General features: G+C 42.6%; 4 protein-coding genes across 10 annotated transcripts in view; all 4 read left to right on the top strand.

Annotated features, from left to right (window-relative positions):
* LOC122613562 (protein grainyhead) overlaps window positions 1–8,401 on the top strand; it is a 41,437-nt gene extending 33,036 nt beyond the window's left edge. For 4 of the 6 annotated variants that reach the window (XM_043787785.1, XM_043787789.1, XM_043787788.1 and 1 more), the window contains exons 8-13: window positions 223–279; window positions 1,324–1,422; window positions 4,532–4,929; window positions 5,064–5,259; window positions 5,943–6,007; window positions 6,274–8,401. In XM_043787785.1, coding sequence (XP_043643720.1) covers window positions 223–279; window positions 1,324–1,422; window positions 4,532–4,929; window positions 5,064–5,259; window positions 5,943–6,007; window positions 6,274–6,400 — 942 coding nt within the window. In that variant the 3' untranslated portion in view covers window positions 6,401–8,401. The remainder of the gene's footprint in view (window positions 1–222; window positions 280–1,323; window positions 1,423–4,531; window positions 4,930–5,063; window positions 5,260–5,942; window positions 6,008–6,273) is intronic. The other 2 variants (XM_043787784.1, XM_043787786.1) reach the window with 1 other exon arrangement.
* A 1,533-nt stretch (window positions 8,402–9,934) lies between these two features.
* LOC122613563 (calcium release-activated calcium channel protein 1) lies at window positions 9,935–26,277 on the top strand. 2 transcript variants are annotated; one of them, XM_043787791.1, is made up of 4 exons: window positions 9,935–10,072; window positions 16,832–17,240; window positions 23,595–23,750; window positions 25,218–26,277. In XM_043787791.1, exons 2-4 carry the CDS (start codon window positions 16,872–16,874, stop codon window positions 25,752–25,754), a joined length of 1,062 nt encoding a protein of 353 aa, XP_043643726.1. In that variant the 5' UTR covers window positions 9,935–10,072; window positions 16,832–16,871; the 3' UTR covers window positions 25,755–26,277. The 2 variants fall into 2 exon arrangements, with proteins under 2 accessions (XP_043643726.1, XP_043643725.1); XM_043787790.1 differs by lacking the exons at window positions 9,935–10,072; window positions 16,832–17,240 and having other exon boundaries at window positions 21,095–23,750.
* Window positions 12,443–14,235, top strand: LOC122613565. The gene has a single exon (XM_043787793.1). It carries the CDS (start codon window positions 13,177–13,179, stop codon window positions 13,939–13,941), a length of 765 nt encoding a protein of 254 aa, XP_043643728.1. The 5' UTR covers window positions 12,443–13,176; the 3' UTR covers window positions 13,942–14,235.
* LOC122613564 (trypsin) lies at window positions 18,980–20,608 on the top strand. Its single transcript, XM_043787792.1, has 2 exons — window positions 18,980–19,623; window positions 19,710–20,608. The coding sequence occupies exons 1-2, from the start codon at window positions 19,129–19,131 to the stop codon at window positions 20,070–20,072; spliced, it is 858 nt and encodes a 285-aa protein (XP_043643727.1). The 5' UTR covers window positions 18,980–19,128; the 3' UTR covers window positions 20,073–20,608.
* Window positions 26,278–26,379: the final 102 nt, after the last annotated feature.

Here is a 26,379-nt window from a genome sequence, read left to right as displayed (position 1 = left end):
CGTGGGCATAAAGAGGACATCGACTTAATAGAGAGAAAACAATTGCCTTCTAATAGCAGACGCATTTCAGTTTTTGTCATCCGATATAATTTCTTTTTATGTTCATAATTGTTTACATTTGTATATTTTATGGCATTTCTCACATACGCGCTCTGTTTCTCTTTTGCTTTTCTTATAATTTCACGTATTTATTTATTTCTGTTTTTTTTTGCCTTTAAACAGATCAACATTGCGGTTCAGTGCTTGAGCACGGATTTCAGCAGTCAAAAGGGAGTTAAGGTGAGTTTGTTTTTATTTTGTGTTATTATATTTATATTTTTATTTAATTTAAATCCTTATGGGCCACAATAGTTGTTAGGGCCAAAGTTCTAGTCTGAAATTAACTTGCTTTACTTACAATTAAACTAAAGGATACTGTCCGCCTTTCTATAGATGAAATTCAACTCGGCCACATTGCCTTTGATGGGTTAAGTAATAACCAATTTAATGCCAACTTGTTAATGGCGAATCAATGCGGCCACAAAGAGCTCCTCTTCCCGCTCGCCAAGCAAAGCAATCAGCATTCAGAGCAGAGTAGTCGTCTTGACAACGGTCAGACTGTTGCTGATGCAACGTAGGCAGGGGATTTCTACTGCCACCTGCCTCTGCCACCTTCCCCTCACCCCTTCCCCCTTACCAACTTCCCACCTCTGCAGCAGCAATCTAAAGCGGATTGCACATCCTCCTGGCCAGAGTTGTAATGCGTACATTAAGTCTGATATTTCATTGACAGAAACACAGGCAGAACTCGTTGCTTTTCATTAAAAGAGATCGCTGCAGCTACAGTGGAGCTTGCACAGCGAAAAAAGTGTCACACATTGTGCTCGAACCAAATATCTTACTAAACATAATTTGAGGTTTTATCAGGCAATTTAAGTGGTTTCTATATTTAATAATACAATTATATAAATTACCTGCATTAAATTATTATTTAAATAGCATCTAGAACTTATTTAAATACATTTTTTTGCCGTGCGGCACTGAGTGTGGGCAATAGGCAAATGAAATTATGCACTTGCCACGACATGTTGCACACACGTTCGCCCAACGGATGTTGGCAGTTTAACATCACTCCTGCCACGCCCCTACGGCTTCGGCCACGCCCCCTCAGCCCAAATGACAACGGCTAATTGCAGCTGTTGCAAGTTGCTGTTGCTGTTGCTGCTAGAGCTGCGATTGCTGTCCGGCGGCATCAGCAGCAGCAACAGCAGCTACTTTTATTTGCCCCGGGCAATTTGAATGATACGGCCATTGTGATATTAATACGGATTCTGTTTATTCCAGGGCCTGCCGCTGCACGTACAAATCGACACATTCGAGGACCCCAGAGATACGGCGGTCTTCCACCGCGGCTACTGTCAAATAAAGGTCTTCTGCGATAAGGTAAGTGATTTTATTTTCCCCACTCCCTGCTGCCTGCCTGCTGCCTGGTTCCTGGTCCCTGATCCCTGATCCCGATGCCCAGTCCCCAAGCAGAGCTCCCCTATGCTGGCAATTACGCACACAGAAGCAGCGGGAGCAGCAGTGCTCCCTCTGCCACGTGCAACAGGTTGATGAGCTAACTAAAAGCGGCTACGTGCTGCTTCGTTTGCATTACACGGCGAGAAACCAGTTAAAGAACGTAATTATTTAACCAGATGATTTTGGTAGAAAGTACAAAAGGATTAACTGTGATTATATTGCTCATATTTATGCATATCTTGTTTCTAAACAATCAAGTATATGTTTAAAAACAGAACTTTCGTTATTTTCGTTAGCTTTCGAGTGCAGTGTGTATCTGTGTGTGTGCCTGCCACTTGTTGCTGCAGCTTCTCCCTGCGATGTGGCTGCAACTTTTATCGAATTGGGGGCACCGGCAGTGCCTGTCCGTCAGTCAGCCTTTTCAGTTGGCCTTTAGTGGAAAGCGTAACGCGTCCAAAAGTAAATGGCCAACAAGCACATACAATAACAACCACAACAACTGACACACACACACCGCACATCCTTTCCATGCCCTTGTTTCGTATCTGTACCTTCGCCTTTATGCGAACCCTTCACTTTTTCGCTTGATGGGGTTTATTAATAAATCATTTCGTGGATTTCCAATTTAATTTTCTCATATCATTACACATCCTCGTCCCTGGGCCTCCGTTTGGACATGGCTTTTATTGTACGCAAAGGCCCCGTACACGATCCTCGATCCCCCATCCCCCGATCCACCAGCTCCACCATCTCCACCAAGTCCACCAATTCCACCGATCCAGCGATCCGTAGCCATGGCCATATCGCTATCGCGACGGGCTTATATTTCACATTTGGGGCCGGCCCTTTTTCGCTGGCCAGCGTGTGTTTATCGGTAAATGTATCAATTAAATTTCGCGTACCACGTTATTTTTGCTTTTGCCCTACTCTTCCTTTTATTTTCTCTGTATGTTTTTGGGGGATTTTTGAAATTTTGATTTCACTGCAATTGCAGTTTCAGTTGCAGTTCCGTCGTTTGGCACCTCTGGGGCCCCAGTCGCCAATTATGAATCTTTAAGTTTGCGCCCTCGGGGGGCGGGGCCCAAAAGATACAAAATTACAAGAAATTCTGCCGCAGTGTGTACAGTGTGCCAGAAAACCTTGGGAAGTCTTTGTCTTGGCGGATAACTGTCATTTTGGATTGTGCAATTTTGTACGTAGAGATACTTTTCCCCAGAAAGGAGAAAATTAGTGCGAAACATAGCTTGCATAATGTTGGTATTTTAATGGATTTCCCAAACATAAATTCGATTTTAGTCATTATACATTACGAACAGGATATTTTGATGACATTTTCCTCTACTGCATTTGAGAGATTTCTTCGCACATCAATGTTGAATCATTATAGAATTTAACTAACGTTAGTGCTAATGGTTATGTGCCTCCCGCCTCTGCGAAATGCTGGCAGCCCACTTGGTCGGGTGTCCTCCGTCTTCGTCATACTTCGAAGTCGATTAACAGCCTCCAAAAAGGAGGTAACAACGAGTGGTGGAGCCAAGAGGAGCGGCGGTGGGGAGAGCGGCTGAGATGGGGCACGAAATGAGGGGTCTGCACTGCGGCGAGCATTGACCGCATTGGGCGATTCGAGACGCCGTCGCCTTAGCTTGTTGCAAGTGGCCAGTTTGGCGATATTTTTGCCGAGATAAAATAAAAGTAATAAAATACAGTTATTTACATGCCACACACAAACGCAACAAGGCACTGCGCTGCCTGATGTACAGCGAATGCATGGCTCTAGGCTAAAATGCTTTGTGATAAGCGCAAGAACCTGGGTTAATATGTTGCATGGGGGGTGGGGGCAGGGGCAGCTCAACTAAGGAGCATGGGTTTCTTGGGGCGGGGACAAACGCGCAGACATCCTTGCATCATATATGAAGCTCCAGCAGCAGCAGCGGCAGCAGCCATCAGGCCAAGTAGTTGGCTGCAACATATCACTTCCTGTGCCGCTGTTGTAACCCCCCTCCATGTGCCACCCCCCCTGGTCAGCTGCCTTCCTGCAGCAGCTTCCATCGCTCAATTGCTGATTTTTAATTACAAATGCAAAGTGCAACAGCAGCAGCAGCAGCAATGCATGCTGCATCTGCCTGCACACGCAAACTAGCAATCACCGGCGGACAAAGTAGCCAACAGACTATATATTATATAGGTATCCGTGCGATCTGTGTGTCCGTGTGTCTGTGTGTGCGAGTGTGCGCGAGTGTGTGTGTGTGCAATCAGGCAACAAGCAGGTGGGCAGCTGGCCCAGACAAAGTCTTTTGCTTGCCATGGTTCGGGGCGCCGCCAGATTATTTATTATGTATGCATATTTATGCTGCATCTCTAAGTATTTTATAATAATTTTTTCCCCATTTTTTTGTACGTTTTTTTTTTCATTTGTAGCTGTTATTTTATTTTTTTTTGGCTCTGACCCTAACGGTGTAGACCATTTTGCCAAAAGTGGCCGACGCAGACGCAGTTGCAGTCGCAGTCGAAGTCGCAGATTGCAGACTCCAACTGAGAAATCCACTGCGGTGGCGGCTTTGTCTCTGTGCGACATCGCAGCTCCCCAGGCGAGAAACTCGTTTCTCTCTTTCGCTATTTTGATATTTCCATCGTTTTTTCTGCATTTTTTTTCTTTTTTTTGTATGCGATTTTGTGCAACTGCAACGAGGCAGCTTATGGCAGTGCCAGCCATACACGAATTTAATTAATAAGTAAAGAAATATCAAAAAAGGTGGCATCCGTGCATTTGATTGATTGCTAATTACACGCCGGCTCCGTGCACCTGTGCGCCTGTGCGCAGTGGGAATTCGACAGGGAGCGGGACTTTCGCAACCCACCTGGACGCATCTTCAGTGCACTCCGAAAATTCCGCAGCCTAGTCAGGCGGATTGCCAATAAATCAGGCAAACGAACGAGGCAATTTATAACCATATCCGACCCACTATTTCACACAGAATTAGCCCAATGTTACGAGCTCAAAACTAATCATATTCTTTGACACATTTTGCAGGGCGCCGAGCGAAAGACGCGCGATGAGGAGCGGCGGGCCGCCAAGCGAAAGATGACAGCCACGGGCAGAAAGAAGCTGGACGAGCTTTACCATCCGGTGACGGATCGGTCCGAGTTCTATGGCATGCAGGACTTCGCCAAGCCGCCGGTGCTGTTCTCGCCCGCCGAGGACATGGAGAAGGTAGGTCAGCTGGGCATTGGCGCTGCCACCGGCATGACATTCAACCCCCTGAGCAACGGCAACTCCAACTCCAACTCGCACTCGTCCTTGCAGAGCTTCTACGGCCATGAGACTGACTCGCCGGACCTGAAGGGGGCCTCACCGTTCCTGCTCCACGGCCAGAAGGTGGCCACGCCGACGCTCAAGTTCCACAATCACTTTCCGCCCGACATGCAGACGTGAGTAAAAATCGTCCAGCCATCCTAGAATGCCACATCCCACATGCACTCAGATACAATTGCTGAGCGTGGGAACCTCCATCATAAGATCCATGCTAACACTCATATATCTTCTCTTCACTCCGTAACTAAAGCGATAAGAAGGACCACATACTGGACCAAAACATGCTGACCAGCACACCACTGACCGACTTCGGTCCGCCGATGAAGCGCGGCAGGATGACGCCGCCGACCTCGGAGCGCGTGATGTTGTATGTGCGGCAGGAGAACGAGGAGGTGTACACGCCGCTGCACGTGGTGCCACCCACCACGATTGGCCTGCTGAATGCGGTAAGCGAAGTGGCAAGCTCAACCCCAAAAATACCCAGCCAAAACTCCCAGTCCCAAAATCTAAATCTAAAAACAATCAAAACCAAACTCGTGCTAATGGTTATAACCACCTTTTTTCTGTAATTTTGTTCATTTTGGTCTAATTGGAATCGCTGCAAAAGAAATCAAACAAATGAAGCGCCAAAATGTTCAATCTCTAAAATCGTTAATCGACTAAGACTAAAGCATAAATCGACTAAAATTCAGCCGCATCTCAAACTCTAAATATAAATCGTTACTCACACGAAGAAATTCGATAATTTGTAACCTGTAGTTGGAACTAATTACGAACCATTTCATAATCAAATCTCATCCAACAAAGCATATATACTTATATGTATATATATGATATATGTACCTCAAAACCCAAGCAGTCCCTAAATATGTTCTCCGTACACATTCCACACACTAAAGCACAAAAAGATATGAAGGCAACGTACACTGAAACCTGATCAAAATAAAAAATAAGATTGGCTGACCATAGAAAATGAACAAAATTACACAAAGAAAAACCAGCGAGTTATAAGAGAAATATTTTAGCCGCAATAGAGTCAAAATCAAGATTAAAAACAAAAGAAAAACAACAAACAAAAACAAGAACAAAACAGACAAAACATCATATTTCTCTCGTTTCTCAATTGCAGATTGAAAACAAATACAAAATCTCAACAACGAGCATAAATAACATTTATCGCACAAACAAGAAGGGGTAAGTAAGCCAGTTCTAACCGATTCGTGAGCTAGAAAAAAACACAGATATACACCCACACAGAAAGATATACACCAGGATGCATCCTTTCCCCCTTTCACATCATTATAGCATGGCTTAATCAAACCACAATCTATAATATATAACTCAAATCGTGTGCTAACTTTTTGCATGGGTGTACTGATATATACATATATGATATATATAGCGAACTAAGTCATTCCAATCGGATTGCTAACATTTCACAACTCACATTCTCATTGCAGGATTACTGCGAAAATTGACGATGACATGATATCGTTCTACTGCAACGAGGACATCTTCCTGCTGGAGGTGCAACAGATCGAGGACGACCTGTACGATGTGACGCTCACGGAGCTGCCCAATCAGTAGCGCTGGCAGTACGGTACGGGTAGCTCCCGATAACCACCACACTCAAAACACACATACACACACACAAATTACGGACACAAGAAGTTGTTTCAATAAGCCATTTTCCATAGAGCCTAAGTCTAATATCGTAGTTGTATCGTAAATGGGACACGCAACGCAACGAATCGCGTTGCCACGGAAGTTAAGAACGCTAACGCTAACCTACGATACGAGTACACATGTAAAATGATATATATATACATACTTAAAATTCGATTTAGTTATTTAGCAACAATGAGATTATCTAAAATTGTTTGATCAAATTTTACATTCTCGCTATGTCTATAGATATGTATTTTGTAAGCCCATAATCGTAATTGTAACCGTAACCGTAATCGTAATCGTACCGTGTATTTATGCTCATATATCCTCCATAAATATATGTGCGGAGTGCAACAGTGTCTGTCCAGTAGGAGATAATAAGTCGATAAGTCTCGTTTCCGCTCCCCTGCTTATGCTAAGACCTTAGGTCCAGGGCAAGTAAGAGTTACAGAATCTATCTTTTAGGTGTATCTAACGGAAGCATTAGCTCTGCACGAACTCTAGACGTAGCCTGATAATATTTTGTAATCATTTTGTATGTTCGGCTTAAGCGTTTTACTTGTTGAATATAAATTGTAAAATTATTTTTGAAAAAAAAACACACACACAAAACACAAATCGTTTGTTCTATATTTCTGTTTCGAAACTAACTCGTTACAATCCCTTTGTCCCCGCACAATCTCCCCTCTGTTATGTATAATTAGGATCTCTGTACACAAAAAGAAAAAACAGCATATATGATGAAAACTTTGACGATCAAAAAATTGGTAAAACTCTCGCGAAGTAATTATCCCTAAATCTAGATATACACCTAGAGATAAGAACACTCTGCAATAAAACATGTTGATAAAAATCGTACTTAAGTCCAAGCTAAGGCAAAAACAAAATCGAAAAAAAAAGAACTCAAAAAAAAAAACATTTGTGTGCATTTGTTGAAAAACAAAAAAAATATCTAATGAACAATAATCAGCCGAGAAAGTTGATTCAAAACTAAACAATTTAATCGAGTAACGATGATGATGATGATCAGTAGCGCCACAAATAATCGCAACATTCGGATGAATATATAGACACAGATATATATATATAATATGTATAGGGATAACACGTCGCATAGCTCGAATGCGTTTACAATCTTTGTTTGCCATAATTAACAGTTTAATTTAATAAACGAAAATGTTTTGTGTACAATGTTATTTGAATTCAAGCAGAGACTTCACCGCGAGATTTGCTTGGAATTACGAATACTCCGCATCGATTGCTACAATTTTGAACAGTACGAGTTCAATGCTCAATATTATTATTAATTGTTTATTAATTGTAATCTCCCTTAACTTTTACGCCACCTTACACCCTAAAAATGCTCTATTTTCTCTCTCTCCCTGTGCTGTCCCTTAACTCTTTTGAGAGGACGAAAATCGTTTTCAACCTGACATTTCCGGTGTTGTACATCACAATTTGTTTTTAATTCTAGCCCTTAGTTCTAAATGTACTATTCAAGATTATACAATATTATGATATGAGATGAGAAGAGAGGAGAAGAGCTAAGATATCAGAGGATATGAAATGATGATGATGAATCGAAAATCTTGCCGGCATGTTATAATTCTATACGTTTAGTTATCGTATACTTAAGTTCTACGCTCTTTCTATATATTGTATACACAAAACATACACATATATTTTAAAAGCCAATAATTTATTTTTTGTTACTGTTGGAAAACAATTCCGCGATAAATAGAAAAGCGAAAAAAAAACCACAAAAAAATCGTGAAAATGCAACTGAGAATAAGTGACATTCCATCGTGTGAGAAGTGCATGTCCAACTTGAGAAATTATAAAAGAGACAAACAAACAAAATAAAACAAATTGTACAATATAATTATAATGAATACACAACATTTAAATAAAGAACAAAAAGTAAGCAAATAGTCTTTTTTAAATGGGTTGCCTTGCGCTATAAAAGTGTTAATTATATTTTAGTGGAAGTGATTATTGCCAGTTTCAAAGCTTTCAGTTAATTGAGTAATTAACCAAATTATAAAAAAAAAACAAATTATCTGAATATCGGTATTGACCGCTTTTCAAAGTAACACTTTTCATAGTAACGAACAAATCTAAAAAAAAACTTTAATAACAAAATACAGCGATATAATTTATACATTTTTTTATTTTTATTTAACTCAAGTTTTTTTGCAACCTAATTGGTTTTTAACTTGGCTGTAAGGTTTATGTGGCGAATGTAATAAATTCGAATGCGTTTAAAAACAATTCTACTAAAGGTGTTTATAAATGTTGAACGATAGAGTTTTACAGGGCTCATTAAATAAACTATTTCTATAGTTAAAACAACCTACTGTCTTAACAAATACGAAACTGATTGTTTTTACATGTATCTGTCAAATCAAATGTCAAATCGATGTACATTGCCTGTAAAATATCTATACATTGTACAAAACTATATGAAAAACCGGCTGATTGGACTTTTGAGAAACCCACGAAATCTAACGGCAAAATCACCTGGGCCAGCAACAAAATGTGCAACGCCTCTGCTGCCACTGCCGCTGCCGACGTCGACGTCGCTGCAACTGCGCTTGGGAGCAGCGACATCGGCATTTATTTATCTTTGCGTTGGCAGCAAACTTTTCATTCATTCGGAGCGCTCGCAGAAAAGCGAACGTGTGTGCTTGTCGTTGCCGTGTTTTTCTTGTTTTTCTTGTTGCGTTTCGCGGTCTTCTTGTATCTTTTTTTCATTTGTTCTTTTTTTCGTGTTATTGTTGTGCTTCGAGATATTCTTGTATTAATTTTTATCCGCTTGGCGCTTCGGTTGCCTTTTTTTGTTGGTGGCTATTTCCTAAGCATCGTAACTGTTTGTTCGTGGGTCTGAAGCATTTCATTTGCACAACAAACAATGTGCAAATATTTGGCCGACATTTGACTACACTAAAATAATTATAATCAGTGACAAGATAAAAAAAAATAGCTCGCTGATGATCCGCAGATAACACGGCGCTCCACCAAGTAGATCTGCATAAACAACACCCAAAGAGTGACAACCAGTCGTCGAGTGGAGACGGAGACCCATATTTATCACATTCAGTTAATTATTCGGAACGATTCGCGACGGTCGTGGGTTCCAGCTACATAATGTAAGCTCTATCAGAAAGCACTATTCAACTTTTGTATATTAAAAGGTCTTAGAAACTTCAAGCCCTTCTTTATAAGCTACATGTTAAAGTGAAAATGAGTCTTGTATCTATTGTTTTGCTTTTCTGATCATGAAATGTATCTTTTATAGTACAAATTGAAAGTATTCATTCAGCACAATTTATATTTTTAGTAGAATGTTTTGCTTAGATTTCTGATATATTGTGAATTTAACTTAAAGCGTCTTCGCTGCTTGTCTATTTATGGAACTTTGACTTTGATGCGATGGCATAGAAAGTGCACCAGCTGAAGCCGGAAAAGTTGCCAGCCCAAACAAGTGCTTAAAAAACTAGAAATAGCAACGAACCAGAAATTTTAGACCATCGTTAGAGCCTAATTTATAACTAAAAATAAAATAGTTTGAGTCGAGCAGCAGAAACACAGGTGAGTAGCTACCCACTTCTGGATGCCCGTTCCCATATCCATTCCCATTTGGAGCTTCCCTTCTCCTGTCGATCATTTGCAATTCCAAGTTGCACTCAAACTACTTGACAATGCTGAAATTTCAATTGCAATTTACACTTTCGCTTGTATACATTACCACCGACGAATAAGTTCCATTCGATGCCAATTACTATCAATTGAAAAGGGCGCGAGCCATTGATGGAATCGAAGCTAACGGTTTTGGATTCTATCAGATCAGGGCCACTGCACTGAGCCAAAAACTATGAGCTTTCAAATGAAATTATAAGCTTCTCAATATCATAGGGGGGTATGTAATATATTTCCAGGTTATAAAGTTACTTAATTGCGATACGAAGCATGAAAGCATTTGTGTAGCACTTCGAACGGGGCTTTTCTCTGAGTGTATCCTTTGTTGAATCACAGTTTAACCCTTGGCACGCCATCATTGTGTCACTGTAATTACTGTTATTCGAATCGGGTTCGCTTAACTTTCGTGTTTCATATCGCTTGCATAAGTCGCGAATCTAGATTTTCTGGGAAAATTGAGTAATTTATTTTGTTTAACAATTAAGCCAAATAAGCTGTTACTTCCAGGATCTGTGCTGCACACACTACCCTTTCTCTTATCTGAATCACCAGTCAAAAGCCATATCACGCCGATGATCGTGCTAATCAACAACAAAGACGGCATTTCCTAGTCAGACTCGAACTTCAATCCGAAACCTCCCACTCCGCCCATCGTCCAATCATATTGGAACATTCATTAGATCCCAAGTTGTACGGCGGATGATTGCTGACAGCATCGATAGTTAATTGCACAACGTGATTATGGCACCCGCCCCGCTCGCACACCTTTAATTGAAATCCAACAAAAGTAACTTTGGGTTCATTAAAATATATTCATTCTACGATTTATGGCTTCTCCATCGCGTCTGGCCTTGATAGCCCAAGTCAATTTTTGAAGAATTGTGTAAATTTGCCCCGGGCACACAATGTTTCCATGTTCCGAGTACCAACCGAGCACCGATACACTTGAACCCTTGTCAGTCTAGAGTCTAGACTCTTGCTTGAAGATCTCGATCTGTTGGCAGAACCTTTGGCCGGGTGGCAGAGATGCAGGGGGACCTGAGGTGGCTGCCACTTGTTTCGAGATCCAATTACGGAGCTCAGTAAGTCAGTGGCCAGAACGTGTCAAGTGTGAATTACAAAGCCCTGGAACTGCGGCTGCAAGAGGAACATCACTTAATGTGTTTTTAAATAATAAAGGGCTGTCATTAAAATTCCAAAGTGTCACTGACCTCAGCGTTTAAAATGAATTTCAAAAGGAGAGTATAATACTTGTTCTAAATTTAGGGCAGCAAATACAAAGCTAAACCTTTTTTTTGCACCAAAACTCTAAACATTACTGTTAAGAAGTCGTAAGCTATGATATTAAGATAAACACCTTTTCCCCAACTTTGCCCCAGTTTCTGGCAGTGTATAGAAGAAATGCACATTGCCAGAGAAAGATCGTTTCTGTTTGAATCGGTTGAGGCGGTTAGCCGGCAACCTCAGCTGTTTGGGCCAAAAGCTTCGGGTTCGCAAGCTTTTATCGCGCCACTTATTAACTGGTTTAAACAATTTCCCCTGTTTGGGTTTTCCGTTTGCGTGACTCTTCCGCATCTGCATGTGAGAGCTGGGCGAGCGTGGCACCAACGCAAACAAACAGGGCGAAGATCAAAAGGCTCATTCGCTGCTGGCACGATCGTAAAGTCCACTGATCCACTTTTACAATTAGCCAGAAATCATCCTGCAGCAGTTGGCTAAATAGATCTTTACGAGGCCCAAATTGCTTGACAATGGCCAATGGGTTGGAGCCGTAAAAAGTATCTCATTAAGCAAATAAGGGCAATGCGAGTGGGCACAATGAGCGGTATGAAATGTACTCCCAGAGCCGCAGAACGTGCCAATAATACTAAAGTATTACTTTTTATCGGGGAGATACGAAAGCGTCGTACACACGATGGTTTTTCCCCCAACGACGACGACGACGACGATGTGAGATTGCGTGGGGAAATGGGTAAGTGGGGGAATTATGGGGAGTGGAGAATCAAAGTTTCCTAATAGATTGGCGTTGCGCTTGAGGAAATTGTCGTCGTCGGGTCGCAAAGTAATTCCAGCTCAGGCCGATCGCTACTACTACTACTCACTCTTTCACTCTCCGATTTTCTCAGAGCCCCACAAGCCCCCCAACCCCAAAATTTCTCACTCTATACCGTGTATGGCCCTCTCTTTCTCGCCGGCGTAAAAGCTCCGATCGGATCGTGCTTGGGGCGTTTCGCTTGGGTTGGGGCTTGTGATTTCAGTTTCAGTTTTGAAGATCACTCGCTGCGAAGCGGTCGCTTGCCACAGCGAAAAGAGAAAGCTGAAGTTATAATAATTTGCAAAACAAAAACAGAAAAAAACAAAATAACAAATCGATCTTTACTTCGAACTCTGTAACACTTGTGTACTTAAATGTGAATAAATATTGAGCTCAATCCAACAAAGTTCACATCCAACGACAAAAAGTGTGAAGTGACACTTGCCGCAGCCCAATATCAATGCCATGCGATCGTGAAAACACTCGATCGTTCCAAATCCGGGGTCAGAAGCTCTCCGCATCTACGCGCCGAGCGAATAACAAAATAAAAATAAACAAAAAACAGGCAAACACACAAATACGGCAAATACGGCAAATACCGAACAGCAACAAATTGGCAGAAACGCGCGGAATATAGAAAAACACGTTTCCACAAAAAAAGGCGATCGGAGCAAAAACAATTCAACCAAATAACAAACAACACAAATTGTAGTCGCTTTTGTTATTCCGTATACTATACACGCGCGCACACGCATTCGAAATTTAAGGCCCTGATTCTGGCCATTACCAAATATGTCCAAAAGCCGAGCTTGAGTTGCGATTGCGATTGCGGCGAGTCGAGCAGCTTGTAACCCGAGCAGCCGTGACCACAGAAAACTCATTAAAGATACTAGATATCTAGATATCCACACAGATATATAACCCACCACTACCCATACTCGTATACCGTACACCGTACGCCATGGAGCGTTCGCACAGCTGTAGTAATTTCGAGGGCAGGACGGGGGCCAAGGTCGCCGATGGTGCAATTGTGGAGCAATTGGCCGGCAGCAGCGAGCACCTGTCCAGCGCCCACTTTCCGCCCAGCAAGCCGCTGCGCAGGCGCAGAAAACTGCAGCGACAGCAGAGCGCCGTGGATACGGATGACATGGAGTATGCCGCCGATCTGGAGGAGAATGCCGATCCGGATGGCGAGAATGTGTCGCCCATCGCCTCCTTGCCCATGCGTCACATATCTGCCACCAGTACCCGTTGCCTGCGGCACGAGGAGTCCTTCGAGTCCTCCAGCACGGCGCCCGAACTGAGTCCGCAGGCGCAGAGGCAACAGCGCTTCAGTAGAGTGCTGCTGCGTGATAGCTCCGTGTCCGTACAGTCGGACTCCAGTCGGTACTCCAGCGTGGATAGTTTGCTGGAGGCACGCAAGCCAGATCCCGAGGCCATACTCATCAATCTGGGCTTTGGACCGCTCAGCTCCGAGGATATACTGTCGCGGATACCACGAAGGTTCCTTAAGCCCTCGCAGGTACCGGGAATCGATACGGATGCCTTTGTGCAAAGACTGACTCTGGCCCGATCCCTGGCCGATTCGAGTGTCCTGGGCTACAGGGGTCTAACCGGCAATCCCGACATGCCGCCCTCCTCCATTGTGGCCAGCATCATGAAGCGATTCGAGGTCAATCATCATCGGAAAAACTCCATGGGCTCCATCAAGCCCACCATACAATAAGGGCCCTATGAATTCTTAGCCATACTGCATAAGTTAGTCAGCCAAATAGAGGAAATCTGCTTACGTTAATTGTTGCCAAGCGGGGTTATGGGTGGCCTTTGACCGGAGACTGGTGACTGGTGACTGGTAACCTATGACCCATGTGATCGTCTTGTCTTGTCCATTAGTCATTACAAGTGCCGCGTACTTAGCTGTTTATCTGTAATATTGTATTATTGTATGAGTACTTCCTCCCAACTATTGTGAACTCGTTTTAAGCATGTATTAAAGATGATATTTTATGAGACATTTGAAGTCGCTGCGTTTTTCGGTCTATTTATGGTTATAGTTCTATTCGAAGAAGACGGCAGGTTTAAAGGCCTAAATCTACATAAAACATGAGCAGATTGTGGTTTGCAGCAGATGTTTATATACGTAACAAAACAAAACAATAACTTAAGCATTCCAGTTTCAAAAGACTCGAATCGATTAGGAATGCTCAAGTTTCCAAGAAAATAAACCAGAAGTTTCCATTTCAAACACAATACGCAATAATTGCCGTTCAGTTGAGGGGACTTTGTAACTGGTCAAAAGTTACACAGAGTATTTAATTAAAAAGAGCTTTGCCGTGTTATATAATTAGCACCAATAAAAACATTGAAACCTTTTGAGATAAACAAGATTTCGAGAGTTTCAAGTACTTGAGTACGCTTCCAAGAATTCGACGTTTCTCCAAGTCGACTTCATGATGCGAAATCTGCGTCACAAATAAATTTGATGATTGTTTATGTACATACAATGGAAGTTGAACAATTCTATTTGCGATATAAGTACATATTTACATATTAGGGTGTACTATTGCCCACAAACACATATTCATGGTGTTTGCATTGTTTTGTGGGTTTTTCTCTTATCTAAAGTTTCTGAGCGAAGTTTTATTAATAGCCAATGACTGGGCATCTTGAGTCGCCGCATGCCCCAAGCAAAAGAAACAATAAATACGTACATACATATATGTACATACAAGTATATCGGGTACAGCTGGGAACCAAGAGACCCATAAGGGATTACAAAGTCTGCGGCACTCGGATCGCTTATTGATTTCAATTGCCCGCAATTGTTTACATTCACGACTCAAGACGTGCTCACCACGGGAGCAGGGCATGCAAAAATATTATTTGCTCTACCTCAGTCCTCAGTACACATGTATGCTTATTATTGGGCCCTAACCCCTCTGACCCGCTTATTCGGATGCCAAACAAATATGGTATAGCCGCCTGATAACCGATAATGGCATTTGCGCACATTTGTAACACCTTGAAGGCGACGCACGGTTCACAAGGAATTTCTAATACGTCCGCATACTCGTACAGCTGAGGATAGACTTCTAGGTTGAAGAATACTTAAATTTATGGGGAATATTTTTCATTAAGAAGTTATTCAGTTTATAACATAAGCAACCCCAAATATTTGAATTTCGGAAGGAAATTTCTGGTAACGATACTCTTCGTTATTGCTCCATAACGCAGAAAAGTATGCACCAAAATACAGCACACAATTCTAATCAGAACTTCTTATGTAAAAAATACCATTTCCTTATTCATCATTGACTGGAATATTCTTTTAAATATATAGATCACATATAATTTATAAAACTAATGTTTTCAATTGCCTGGACTAACAGATATTCATTATTCTTTTTGTGTATTTCATCTAACCGAGCAAAGCCACTACTATTAACATTTATCACATCGTACCTGCTAGCGTTTTACAACACTAGGTGCTTTACTTGTAAACTAAGCTTGCAGAGCAAAAATTTTTAGAGAAACTTCAATATCGAGCGGCGTTAATTATGAGAGTTTTTTAAAAAGATCCTTAAAAGGGGAAGCTATTATTGAGCCCCTATTATTGTGGTCGCGATTGTTACTATGCATACTTGTATATATGGATGTACATATGTACTTAAGTGCGAGCTCGCGCTTTGGGCATATCCAATAGATAACGGTTCTAGGTCTGTTCATCGGCACATGACTCGCTTTATCTATCGATGGGATGTAAATTAATTCCCAAACAAAGCAAAGCACAGCACAAGCGAAGAAAGAGGGGAAGGAAAGCGAAGAAAGCCATTGCCAAACACTTGCGAAACTGTGGGTGTGAATATTAGAAGATTGACAGAGAGGGCGAATAGCACAGTTATGCGAGAACCATTTCGCACTCGTCACACTCATTCAAAATTTGCAAGTTCAAGGCGGATAACAAAAAAGAGAAAAAGTAGCGACAGATGCAATGTGCATACACATATATGTTAATACGTATGTACATACGTAAGTACACGAGCAGACCAAGAATAAAATAATTGAGGACTACGCCGGAAGAATGTGAAAGAAAATTAGCAAACCAAAACAGAAAGAGAGCTTTTTGCAAGAGCGCGAAAAAGGAAAAAAAAAACCGAGCAAGTGCTATCGGCCATTTCAAATGTGTGTCAGAGCGTAAAGTTCTGCAAGCTATTTGATTAATTTCTGTGCCTCGGGGGCGTATGATTAATTAGTCTGTGTCACTTACCAGTTACTAAATATATAATCACCAACACAGTAAAACACAAAACACAAATAACTAGATCTTACAGAAATTTGGCGCCTTTTGCTTTCAAATATATCGGTAACAGCTGATGGCAGGGTTGTCAGCACTAGCGCAATCGATAGATCGATATGTTGGCGTCACGCGTTAGGACATTTCATAAATGCACACAAGTAAAGCAACGAAATGCTGTTGAATTAATTTGTTTTTTGTTTAGTTTACTTTCAAACCTCGCCGATCGTACTTAATTAGCACCACACATTTGCGCCGTGCCGAATTGTTTAACTTATTCGTTACTTTTTTTGCTTGCCTGTATTTCCGTGCACCATGGCAGACGTACTTAAATCTGCAGGAGAAATCTCTGGTCCCAAATCATGTCTGTGTGGACCACGGCCAACACTTCGGGCCTAGAGACGCCAACAAAGTCGCCGCTCACCTCGTCGGTGCCACGGGTAGCGAGGAATTCAGCGGTGATCACCACTGGCAATCACCAGCAGCACCACTTCCAGCACGTTGTGGCCGCCGCCGTTGCAGCCGCCACTTCAGTGGCCACCGGTCACCAGTTCCAGCAGCAGTTCCCGCTGCACGCACATCCGCATCCGCACCCACAGCACCACAGTAACAGTCCCACGGGTAGCGGCAGCAACAGCAACAACAGCGCAGGATTCCAGCGTACCAGCATCAGCAACTCGCTGCTGCAGTTCCCGCCGCCCCCGCCCCCTTCATCACAGAACCAGCCGAAGGTAAGTCCAATAACAAATCAATTCCAATCCCCGATCTCTGTCTACCCGATCTACCCCCACTCCACCGCCCCCATTCTTAAAGCGATGCTATGGAAGCTGCTCTCTCGCAACTCTCTCTATCTCTCTGTCTCTCTCAATTCTACTATCTCTCCCTCACGCGCTGACAATGGGCGCATTCAGCAGTTTAATCACGACTTTTGTCACCTAAGCTGTGATTTATAATCGGTCACGAGATTTCTATAATAGATCCCGATAATTAAATATTATATTAGAAAATATGGACTTTAGAGATTATTAGCAGACATTCAGAGGCAGTTACTATCATAAAATGTATTCATGTGCCATAAATTAGTTTACATTCGAATATTTTCTTTTATACGATTACAATTAGCAAATTTCCCAATCAAAATAAAGCGAGGAAAGCACAATGACATTTGCTGAGTGGGCTGCCAGATTCAATTTGTACATTCTAAATAATTTAGCTGCAGCTATATTTATATATTTGAGTGTCTAAAAACGATATGAAAAGGACATAAACTAATTTGTTGTACAAGTGTAGGGACAAAATTATTATTTGTAACTCAGTTTTCTTAAATGAAAAAAAAAGACTAAGTTTGCTGTCTGTTAGTAGACAATAATATACGTTAAAATCAATAAACTTTAATTAGAAATGGTTATTCGAAACACGGTCGGGTAATGTCTTCCAGTGAGTCAGTCGGGAATATTTTAATACATTTTACGAAACCTCGTATATTTGCCACAATATGTTCTCCCAAAAACGGTGATAAATTAATCTGCTCTCTAATCGCCAAGTCTCGTCGTAAATCACGTATTACTCATATCTCCGAATTCGCAAACCTCTGCTGAATGCGCCCGTTTGATTAAGCCACGCAATCTGACACATAAACACGGCCTACGTTTCAAGTCGAACAAGATCGCATAGACACTCGAAAGTACACAAAACAACGCACATACATTACGTATGTATAAATCACAGATATGACGACTGAGTTAACTGGCGAACCTGCTGAATTATTGAACAGTGTTTTGTTTTTGGCGAACAGCACTGGCAATGAAATTGCAAATGTTCATGGAGATATTGTAGAACCGGCGTCTAATTGGCTCCAAGAGTTGTACGTTTCGCTTATCGCGTCCGCTGTCCTCTTGTTTGTTCTTGTTTTCATTTCACCGGCGATAATGAATACACGCACCCACCCACGAGACCCACGAGCTGCAGAGATATGGAGGTGCTCCTTGGTCGGCGTCTCTGAAATCCAGGTGTGTGTTTGCATACGAATTTTGGCAGCCAACGAAAATGAACCAGCACCCGCCAGCTGACACCTTCTGTTTTTTTTTTTGCTGCTTTATCGGTGGGTCTTATGTATTTATACTCACATTTTTTAAGTGGTTACATTTTGTTTATTCTGGAGGAAGTCAGGCGCCCGGAGATCCCTGGCAAACTGGTTCCATTTGACAGGCCAAGTTATTATTAACATTAATCAGATTTGTATTTGTTTAAGGCCAAAAAAGGAGGCACTTTCCATTTCCACTTGTTTGGTTTTCCTGAGTTCAGCTATATGGAATATTATTCCAATCATTTTTCGTTTATTTTTGCTGGCTTTAAGTTTCATAAGCATGATGCTCCCCGTGTGCCATATGTTCTCTATAAAAAGTTGCTTAGAGATATCAAAAACAATTTTAGTACTGTGTTTATTTGTTCAATAGTTTTGCGAGCAGGTGAAAAAACTGCTGTTTGCACCTTACAAACTGTTTTTATAGTTTCTAGGAGAAAATATTTCCCATACAAACATAGTTACTGTAGACTACTTTGCCCAATATATCTATAACATAAAGAAAGAATACAGATGTGCTTCCCGCCTCATTGGTGATGCAGTTCCTCCTACTGTTGCTGCTGACCTTCTCATCTGCCTATGCAAATGAAGGGCAGGAGGAGCTTCATAGGAACCTCTACCTAACGGACAATTATCACCTGAATGTGGTGTCCATACGGACGCGCAAGCACATTCGCTATTGGGGTGACAATCACTTCTGCGCCGGCTCCCTCCTCTCCGCCTGGTGGGTCGTCACCTCCGGCTGTTGTGTGAGCACCGTGCCGGAGAGCACGCCCAACAAGGCGAATAGTCGCAAGAATCTTAGGGTTGTGGTCTTCACCCCCATGCGATTGAAGAAGCCATTGCCCAAAGATGTGTTTCACGTTCAGAAGATTGTATTGGATGAGAACCCCTTGGGTGGGTGCTCCCATTTGGCACTGCTGAAGCTGGATCGCGGCGTTACTGGGCAAAGGTTGACCATGATGCTGCCGGACAAGGAGTTAAACAGCACATGGCTATGCAGCTCTCTCGGATGGGGCAGGATTTACTACGTAAGTTATACAATCTGCGAGGTGCCCCGCATTCTTTGCATTCTTAGCATGGACCAATGTATTAAAACCCAGTAACTTGGTTGCAGGACGGACCCTACTCAAGCGAGCTTCTCCAAATCAGAGCCCAGAAAATTTTGAGCGATAGCTGCAAGCCCGACTGCAACAGCTGCCTGTGCATGGGTAGCTATACGGGCAGGGGCAATATGTGCCAGCAGGACTTGGGCAGTCCACTCTACTGCGATCGCTTCCTGTACGGCGTGGCGCGTCGAGTGCAAACTTGCGAGGCTGAGAGCTTCTTGGTGTACACCAATATCTACCACAACCGCAAATTCATCGAGGACACGTTGAGTGGGTCACCCTCGCAATGGAACTCCTATGATTTCGTCTACTTCCTTGTGGAACTGGTGCTAGCTTCTTTTTTGTTAGTTTCATCTGCAAGGACATGTTGATATTTCATACGGAATATACAGAAGGGAAACAGTCTCTCAGTTAGTTCAAAATATGTACATTGAAGTACTGACTCATTCTTCAAATAGTTTCTGGCTTCGAGATAACTACGTCAATAAGCTGTGTTACCACCTACACATACTCTTGTCAGAGGATATTGACCCACAATATGCTTTTTTTGAGCACTGTGTCCATGGGGATTCGAGCGACTTTTTGTCTGTTGATTGGATCTTGACTTACTACTCGCTTAAGTTTAAGTTCAGGGTCGTGTGTGCGTGTGTTTAATCACCCGACTTGTCTTCCCCATTCATCAGTTGATGATCGCTGATTGCTGATCGATTGCCAAAAGTAGCAGCAGACACCGGCCCCTCGCCCTTCCCACCTGCCCGCCCTCCTTCTTCCTTCCTCTCTTCTCACCACCCCCTGTTACTTTTTGTTTTCCTGTAGTTTTGGTTTCGCCTCTTTCGATTCTTCTACTGTCTGGTAGCTAGCTCTCTTTCCGTTTCTATTTCTCACCCACTCTCTCTTTAAACGCTTTCATTGAAATGTTAGTTTTGTACAGTGCAACTTGGCTCAAGCGAACTTTTGGTAGCTGAATTTAATATAATGAGTAGAATAAATAGTATATATTTATATAAATATCTTTTAGCGTACCTAGTTTTCTTTTCTCTTATTTCGTAGAATATTGTTCAAAATATCTGTTATTTTCTGAATACATTATGAATTCCTTTCTTTTTTCCAATTGAAACAAATCTTTGGTTGTTCAGTTTGCGTTTTTCAAGTTCGTTGCTTGGCAAGTTGCACTGTCATAGTTCGATTGCCATTATAGTAGCTGTTGTTGTTTTTTGTGTCATCGCAGGCCGCACCGTTCAAATTGATTGTCGAATTTGAATATACGTCGTCGCTGCCGCTCACCGCCGCTGTGCCGCTGCCGCCGCCGTACCGCCGGTGCTTGCTTACCGCTCAGGCTGGCCGCTGCTCCGCTGGCAGGCAGAGCCGTCGCCGTATCAGTTAGTTGTTAACTTGCCATCGCCGAAGGAACAAGAGGCGCGAAAAGCGAAACGCGAACTGCGAACGCAGAAATGAAATCGAATCGAATTCAATGTGCTGTGCAACCGCGCACCTGAATTAAATTAAATTCGTGGCGGAAAGGCAAGAATTACTATTTGAATCGTCGTTTTTCTTGCGTGGCTCTTTTTTATTTTCTTTTTTTTTTGCGGAAGTGTCGCCAGCATCCGCGACTGTTTTCAGTTTTTTTTCATAGCGCTTTAGCTTTTCTCAGCTAGCAGTATTTAGGGTACAACTCTTGGCCTCGGTCATATCAAAAAAAAATTTATATATATGTGAAAAAGTCGGCAACAAGTGCCTGCGAAAAAGTTGTGTTTTTATTGACACATGTATTTTACATTTTATAAGACCCATAAATGTGTGTTATAAATAACAAAAAAAAGTAAATATTTCAACGCACCCAAAAGACAGAGAGATTGCGGCGAAGCTAGAGAGAGGCTATAAATTTTCAGCGTGCGTGTGTGTGCCATTTGTGGGTAATTGTTGATCAATTGTCATGTGCAAAAAGGTAAAAACAATAACACCCAGCCAGAATATCAGCGAATTCAGCATCATCAATGGGAAGCATTGCAAAATCAACCAAGTGAAACGGAACCTAATGAAAATCGCTGAAAACAACGAGATTACAGTGACAAGTGGCAAGTGGCAAACGAACTCTCTCGAACAAAGATTGCTCGCCATTCGACGGGTACAGTGAATCGTCGTTACTGGAATTCGGCAAGTCGCAAGATATATGTATATGCGAAAATGTTGATGTGATTCACTAAATGAAACCAGCATAAAAAAAATATATATATATGGTATACAAACAAGTCCTACGAAATCCAAGAAAGTAACAACGACGATAACAATAAAACCACGAGTTCAGCGATAAGTTGATATTTCAAACACAGGCTTCTGAGAACCAAGAACAATGGAATGAAAAGTCGCCAAGATCAAGAGCAATAACATTAATATTCCAGAGACCCAAAAACTGTAAAAGGTCGTCAATAAAATGAATATTCCTTAGACGAGAGAGATATCCATGAAAATGCCATTAAATCCAAATATCGCCCAGGTTCAAATGGTTAAGAAATGAATAATATAACTGCTGCGAATCAAGTGCTGTGAACGGCAAATTGAAACGTTCTAAGAAAGTGCTCCATAATTGAGGCAGGGCGTTGTCGATAACCAACATGGGACCTTAATGACCCCATGGAATATTTTTTATTTATTAATAAATGCCAAATGCCAGACACTGGAAGTCTGCCGATCTGTGCGGTGCAACTTGTGGAGCATAAGGATCGCTGTTTTTAGAACACTCATCTTGCTGAAGAGCTTAAGAACTGAAATATAAGTAAGCTGGATTTAAGCACTAGCATAGAAAACAGATCAGACTGTATAGAGAATCAAAATTTAAGTTGAAGCGGACTTGTTGCTGCACGCCAACTAAGAATCATTTGTATTCTTACCCAAGTTTTGATACTAACTGGACCTAAGAAAAGCCTAATATTTATTGTCGTAAAAAGAGCATATAATTCATCACAACCCAGCATTACCAGACTGATTATATCTGAACCCACCGAGCGAGAAAGCCAAGCTTGCACTCCAGACAGTAGTCCATGCCACCCTTTGAGGAGGGGGAAATCGAGACAGAGGAGCAGATACCTCTAAGGCCGCCCCGACGCGCCAAGAAAATGAAGTCAGCGGACCAAGACCAGGCCGCCCAACCGCCGGCGGAGGATCATGAGGAGGAGCAACTGCTGCCGCCGACCAGCGGGGCGGGCAGCCTGCGTTATGCCCGGGCCAATTTGAGCCAGAGCAGCCTGATGCTGAGCCACCAGCAGGGCTCATTTGAGTCGTCCACCGAGCGAACGGCGAGCAGTGAGACCCTGGATGTAGTGCCGATATCGAGGCGCTACCAGGTGCATCCGCAGCCGAATCGCATGGGGATTCGGCAGCCAGCCTCGGCCTTGGCGAGCGCTCTGCATGCCACTGCCAGATTGGCGGCCAGTGTGGATGCCTATACGGCGGCGGCTACAGCCACAGCGGCAACCGGCGACTACGGCGGCGATTATATGCGCCAGCATCCGAACCTCAGTCACGCCCACCTCCACCAGCAGCCCCTCACCCAGACAACCCAGCCCCTGCACCACCACCATCAGCAGCAGCAGCAGCTGCCCGCCCATCAACTGGGCAATCTGAGAGCGAGCAGTTTTGTGGGGTCGTCGCGGTATCTCTATCACAGCCAGTTCAATTCGAATTCGCCGCAAACGAGACGCTTCACTGCGCAGCGAGACGGCTCGCCAGCATTCGCGGCTTCAGTGGCAGCAGCTTCAGCGGCGGCGGCAGCTTCCGTAGTAGCCCCAATAGCGCCACTAGCACCACTAGCCTCCATAGCATCGCCCCCATTCGCGGCCCAGCCGCCGCCCTTTCAGTTGCGCACCTACCAACAGAACCAATCCTACCGCTTTCAGCCGCGCGGACACCACCGCACCGCCAGCAGCAGCATGTCGCAGTCCGGCGAGGATCTCCACTCGCCCACCTACCTCTCCTGGCGGAAGCTCCAGCTCAGCCGGGCCAAGCTCAAGGCCTCCAGCAAGACGTCCGCCCTGCTCTCCGGATTCGCCATGGTGAGTGTACCCAAAATCATACCATACCTACTTACCTTAGTAAAACATTTGAACTCGTTGCTCACATATTTATAATCTTAATTACTAAGAGACAAAATTGTAGTAGTCGTAGCGTGATTTGCAATCTACTATTTGAATTTTTATAGGAGAAAACATATTAGTTTATATACATTTAATCGAATCTGTTTGAGAGCATTTAACTTGGAAATTTTTATGGGAAAAATGACATTTTGTAGAGAAAACGATTTGCCTCAAAAACCACATCAAGTTGAGCATTTATGTGCATTAAAACAAAGCCATTAGGAATTATTAGGCATTAATAATACATTGATATTTCGTGGTCTACAATTCACATACTTTTTTGGCCTTAGTAGTGAGTAGTGGATGGTTCTATAAAACATTAAGCCAACTCAATGTGCAGGGCCAGAAGTGCAGACAGAGACCGCCGAATCTTTTTATTTGGAAATGGCATTTGTGTTGATCAGCACAAAGTGCAGAAAGTGCCACCACGAACACGGCATACACTGCAACCCAAAATAATGATCATTATTATTAATAAGAGTTTCCACTTGGCGAATAGCGCAACGAAATGCAATCTGCTGTTGGTTCCGTTTCAGTGGCTATTACCCTGCTCGCAGTCTCATTTAAGTAATTTCAATCATGACAGGGATATATGTACTATATAGAGTATGTAAATACATACATCAATAATTAGCCGTCTGTACCTTCAAATGTTCCTTACCAACATAATTATTTTCGATGCCGGCAGCAACAAATTGAGGGCCAACGAAATAGATTTCATTTTATTCCCACTATCGTTGTCTTGGCCAAACAAGTCTGTTAGCTGTTTGCTGTGCATATATGTATTCCTTCACCCATTAATTATGGGTAGTTTAGGCTTTCTCAAACTTGCATCAGCTCGAAAAAAGTTTTTACTGAATAATGGAAAAAAATCGAAGGGAAAACTTACATGCAAATAATGATACATTCGTTGGCTTCCCAGCATTGTTAAAGTATCCATTAACAAATTCCCACTTAATGTCTGACAATTCCACACACGACACAGTTAAAAATATACAAATAATTAACTATAGCATGCGGTTCATAATATTAAATAAATCAATTAGAAAATGCACATATAAGTGTTGCAGGTGCTGAATTATTAGATTAATTAATTGAGTGACGAGGTATTCATGGGTCTCTTCTTTGGTTCGTCAACTTGTTATGCATTCCACATGTACACCTAGCCTATTGAAGAAAGGGAGGCGGGGAAGTGGAGGCGGAACAGATAAATTAGTCCATTCCGACCATACAATATAAGAGAAAAGTTGCTTATTTGCCAATTTTGCAATTTTCTCACGAGAAATGGCTAATAATAATAGAGGCGATGCCGGGGAATCGTTTCGATTGCATCCTAAATGAATCAAAAATCATCAATGACGGATTTCCTTTTGCAATACCCAATAGGTGGCGATGGTGGAGGTGCAACTGGATCACGATACAAATGTGCCGCCGGGCATGCTGATAGCCTTTGCCATCTGCACCACCCTCCTGGTGGCGGTGCACATGCTGGCCCTGATGATCAGCACCTGCATCCTGCCAAATATCGAGACGGTGTGTAATCTGCACAGTATTTCCCTGGTCCACGAATCTCCGCACGAGCGACTGCACTGGTACATTGAGACGGCGTGGGCCTTCTCCACGCTGCTGGGACTTATACTCTTCCTGCTGGAGATAGCCATCCTCTGCTGGGTGAAATTCTACGATCTGAGTCCGCCGGCGGCTTGGTCCGCTTGCGTGGTCCTCATCCCGGTGATGATCATCTTCATGGCCTTCGCCATACACTTCTACCGCTCCCTGGTGTCGCACAAGTATGAGGTGACAGTGTCGGGTATCCGCGAGCTGGAGATGCTGAAGGAGCAGATGGAGCAGGATCATTTGGAGCATCACAACAACATACGAAATAATGGCATGAACTATGGCGCCTCCGGGGATATTGTCTAGCACCACCACCTGGCGATCCGCAAGTGGATCGAACGTAAAAGACAGCGGCTCAGGGCAAGCTTCAGATTATTTTAGTGAAACACATATTGTAAATTTGTAGTTGATGGAAATTGTGATACGCGGAATTCAGTAGATTTCTACTATATATATATATACGTGAACTGTATTGCGTGTGGATCGAGTGCTGTGGTCCTTTATTATACACTTATGGCAATTACAAAGCACGGATATTGACAATGATAAAAGACCCCAATTAAAGCAATACTTCGGACCACCATGTTCGATGAATATTCCTCATAAATTAGCTCATATTTGTTACATATTTATATTGCGTGTATTTTAAATTGTATGCCGTATTTTTTGGAACCATCCTAGGCAGTCTTCCCTTTTTACGTTTAAGAATAGCTTGGACACAACTCGTTTGATTGTCTTAGCCCCTAATTTAATGTTAGGCCAATTGTGTAAGCGAAACCGCGTTGTAATTTATACTGTATAATTTATGATTAAAAGATTTTTCTATAAACGGTGTTGGAGTTTTATTTGTATCCGTGATTCATAGGTGCACAATATATGAGTTACAATGTAGTATTTCTGAGACAAGTTCATAAACAATAATTGTATAAGA

The sequence above is a fragment of the Drosophila teissieri genome, chromosome 2R (assembly GCF_016746235.2).
Source record: "Drosophila teissieri strain GT53w chromosome 2R, Prin_Dtei_1.1, whole genome shotgun sequence".
In the NCBI taxonomy this organism is placed as follows: Eukaryota; Metazoa; Arthropoda; class Insecta; order Diptera; family Drosophilidae; genus Drosophila; species Drosophila teissieri.
Note: the sequence above shows the minus strand (reverse complement) of the source record. Positions and strands in the feature narration are given on the sequence as shown.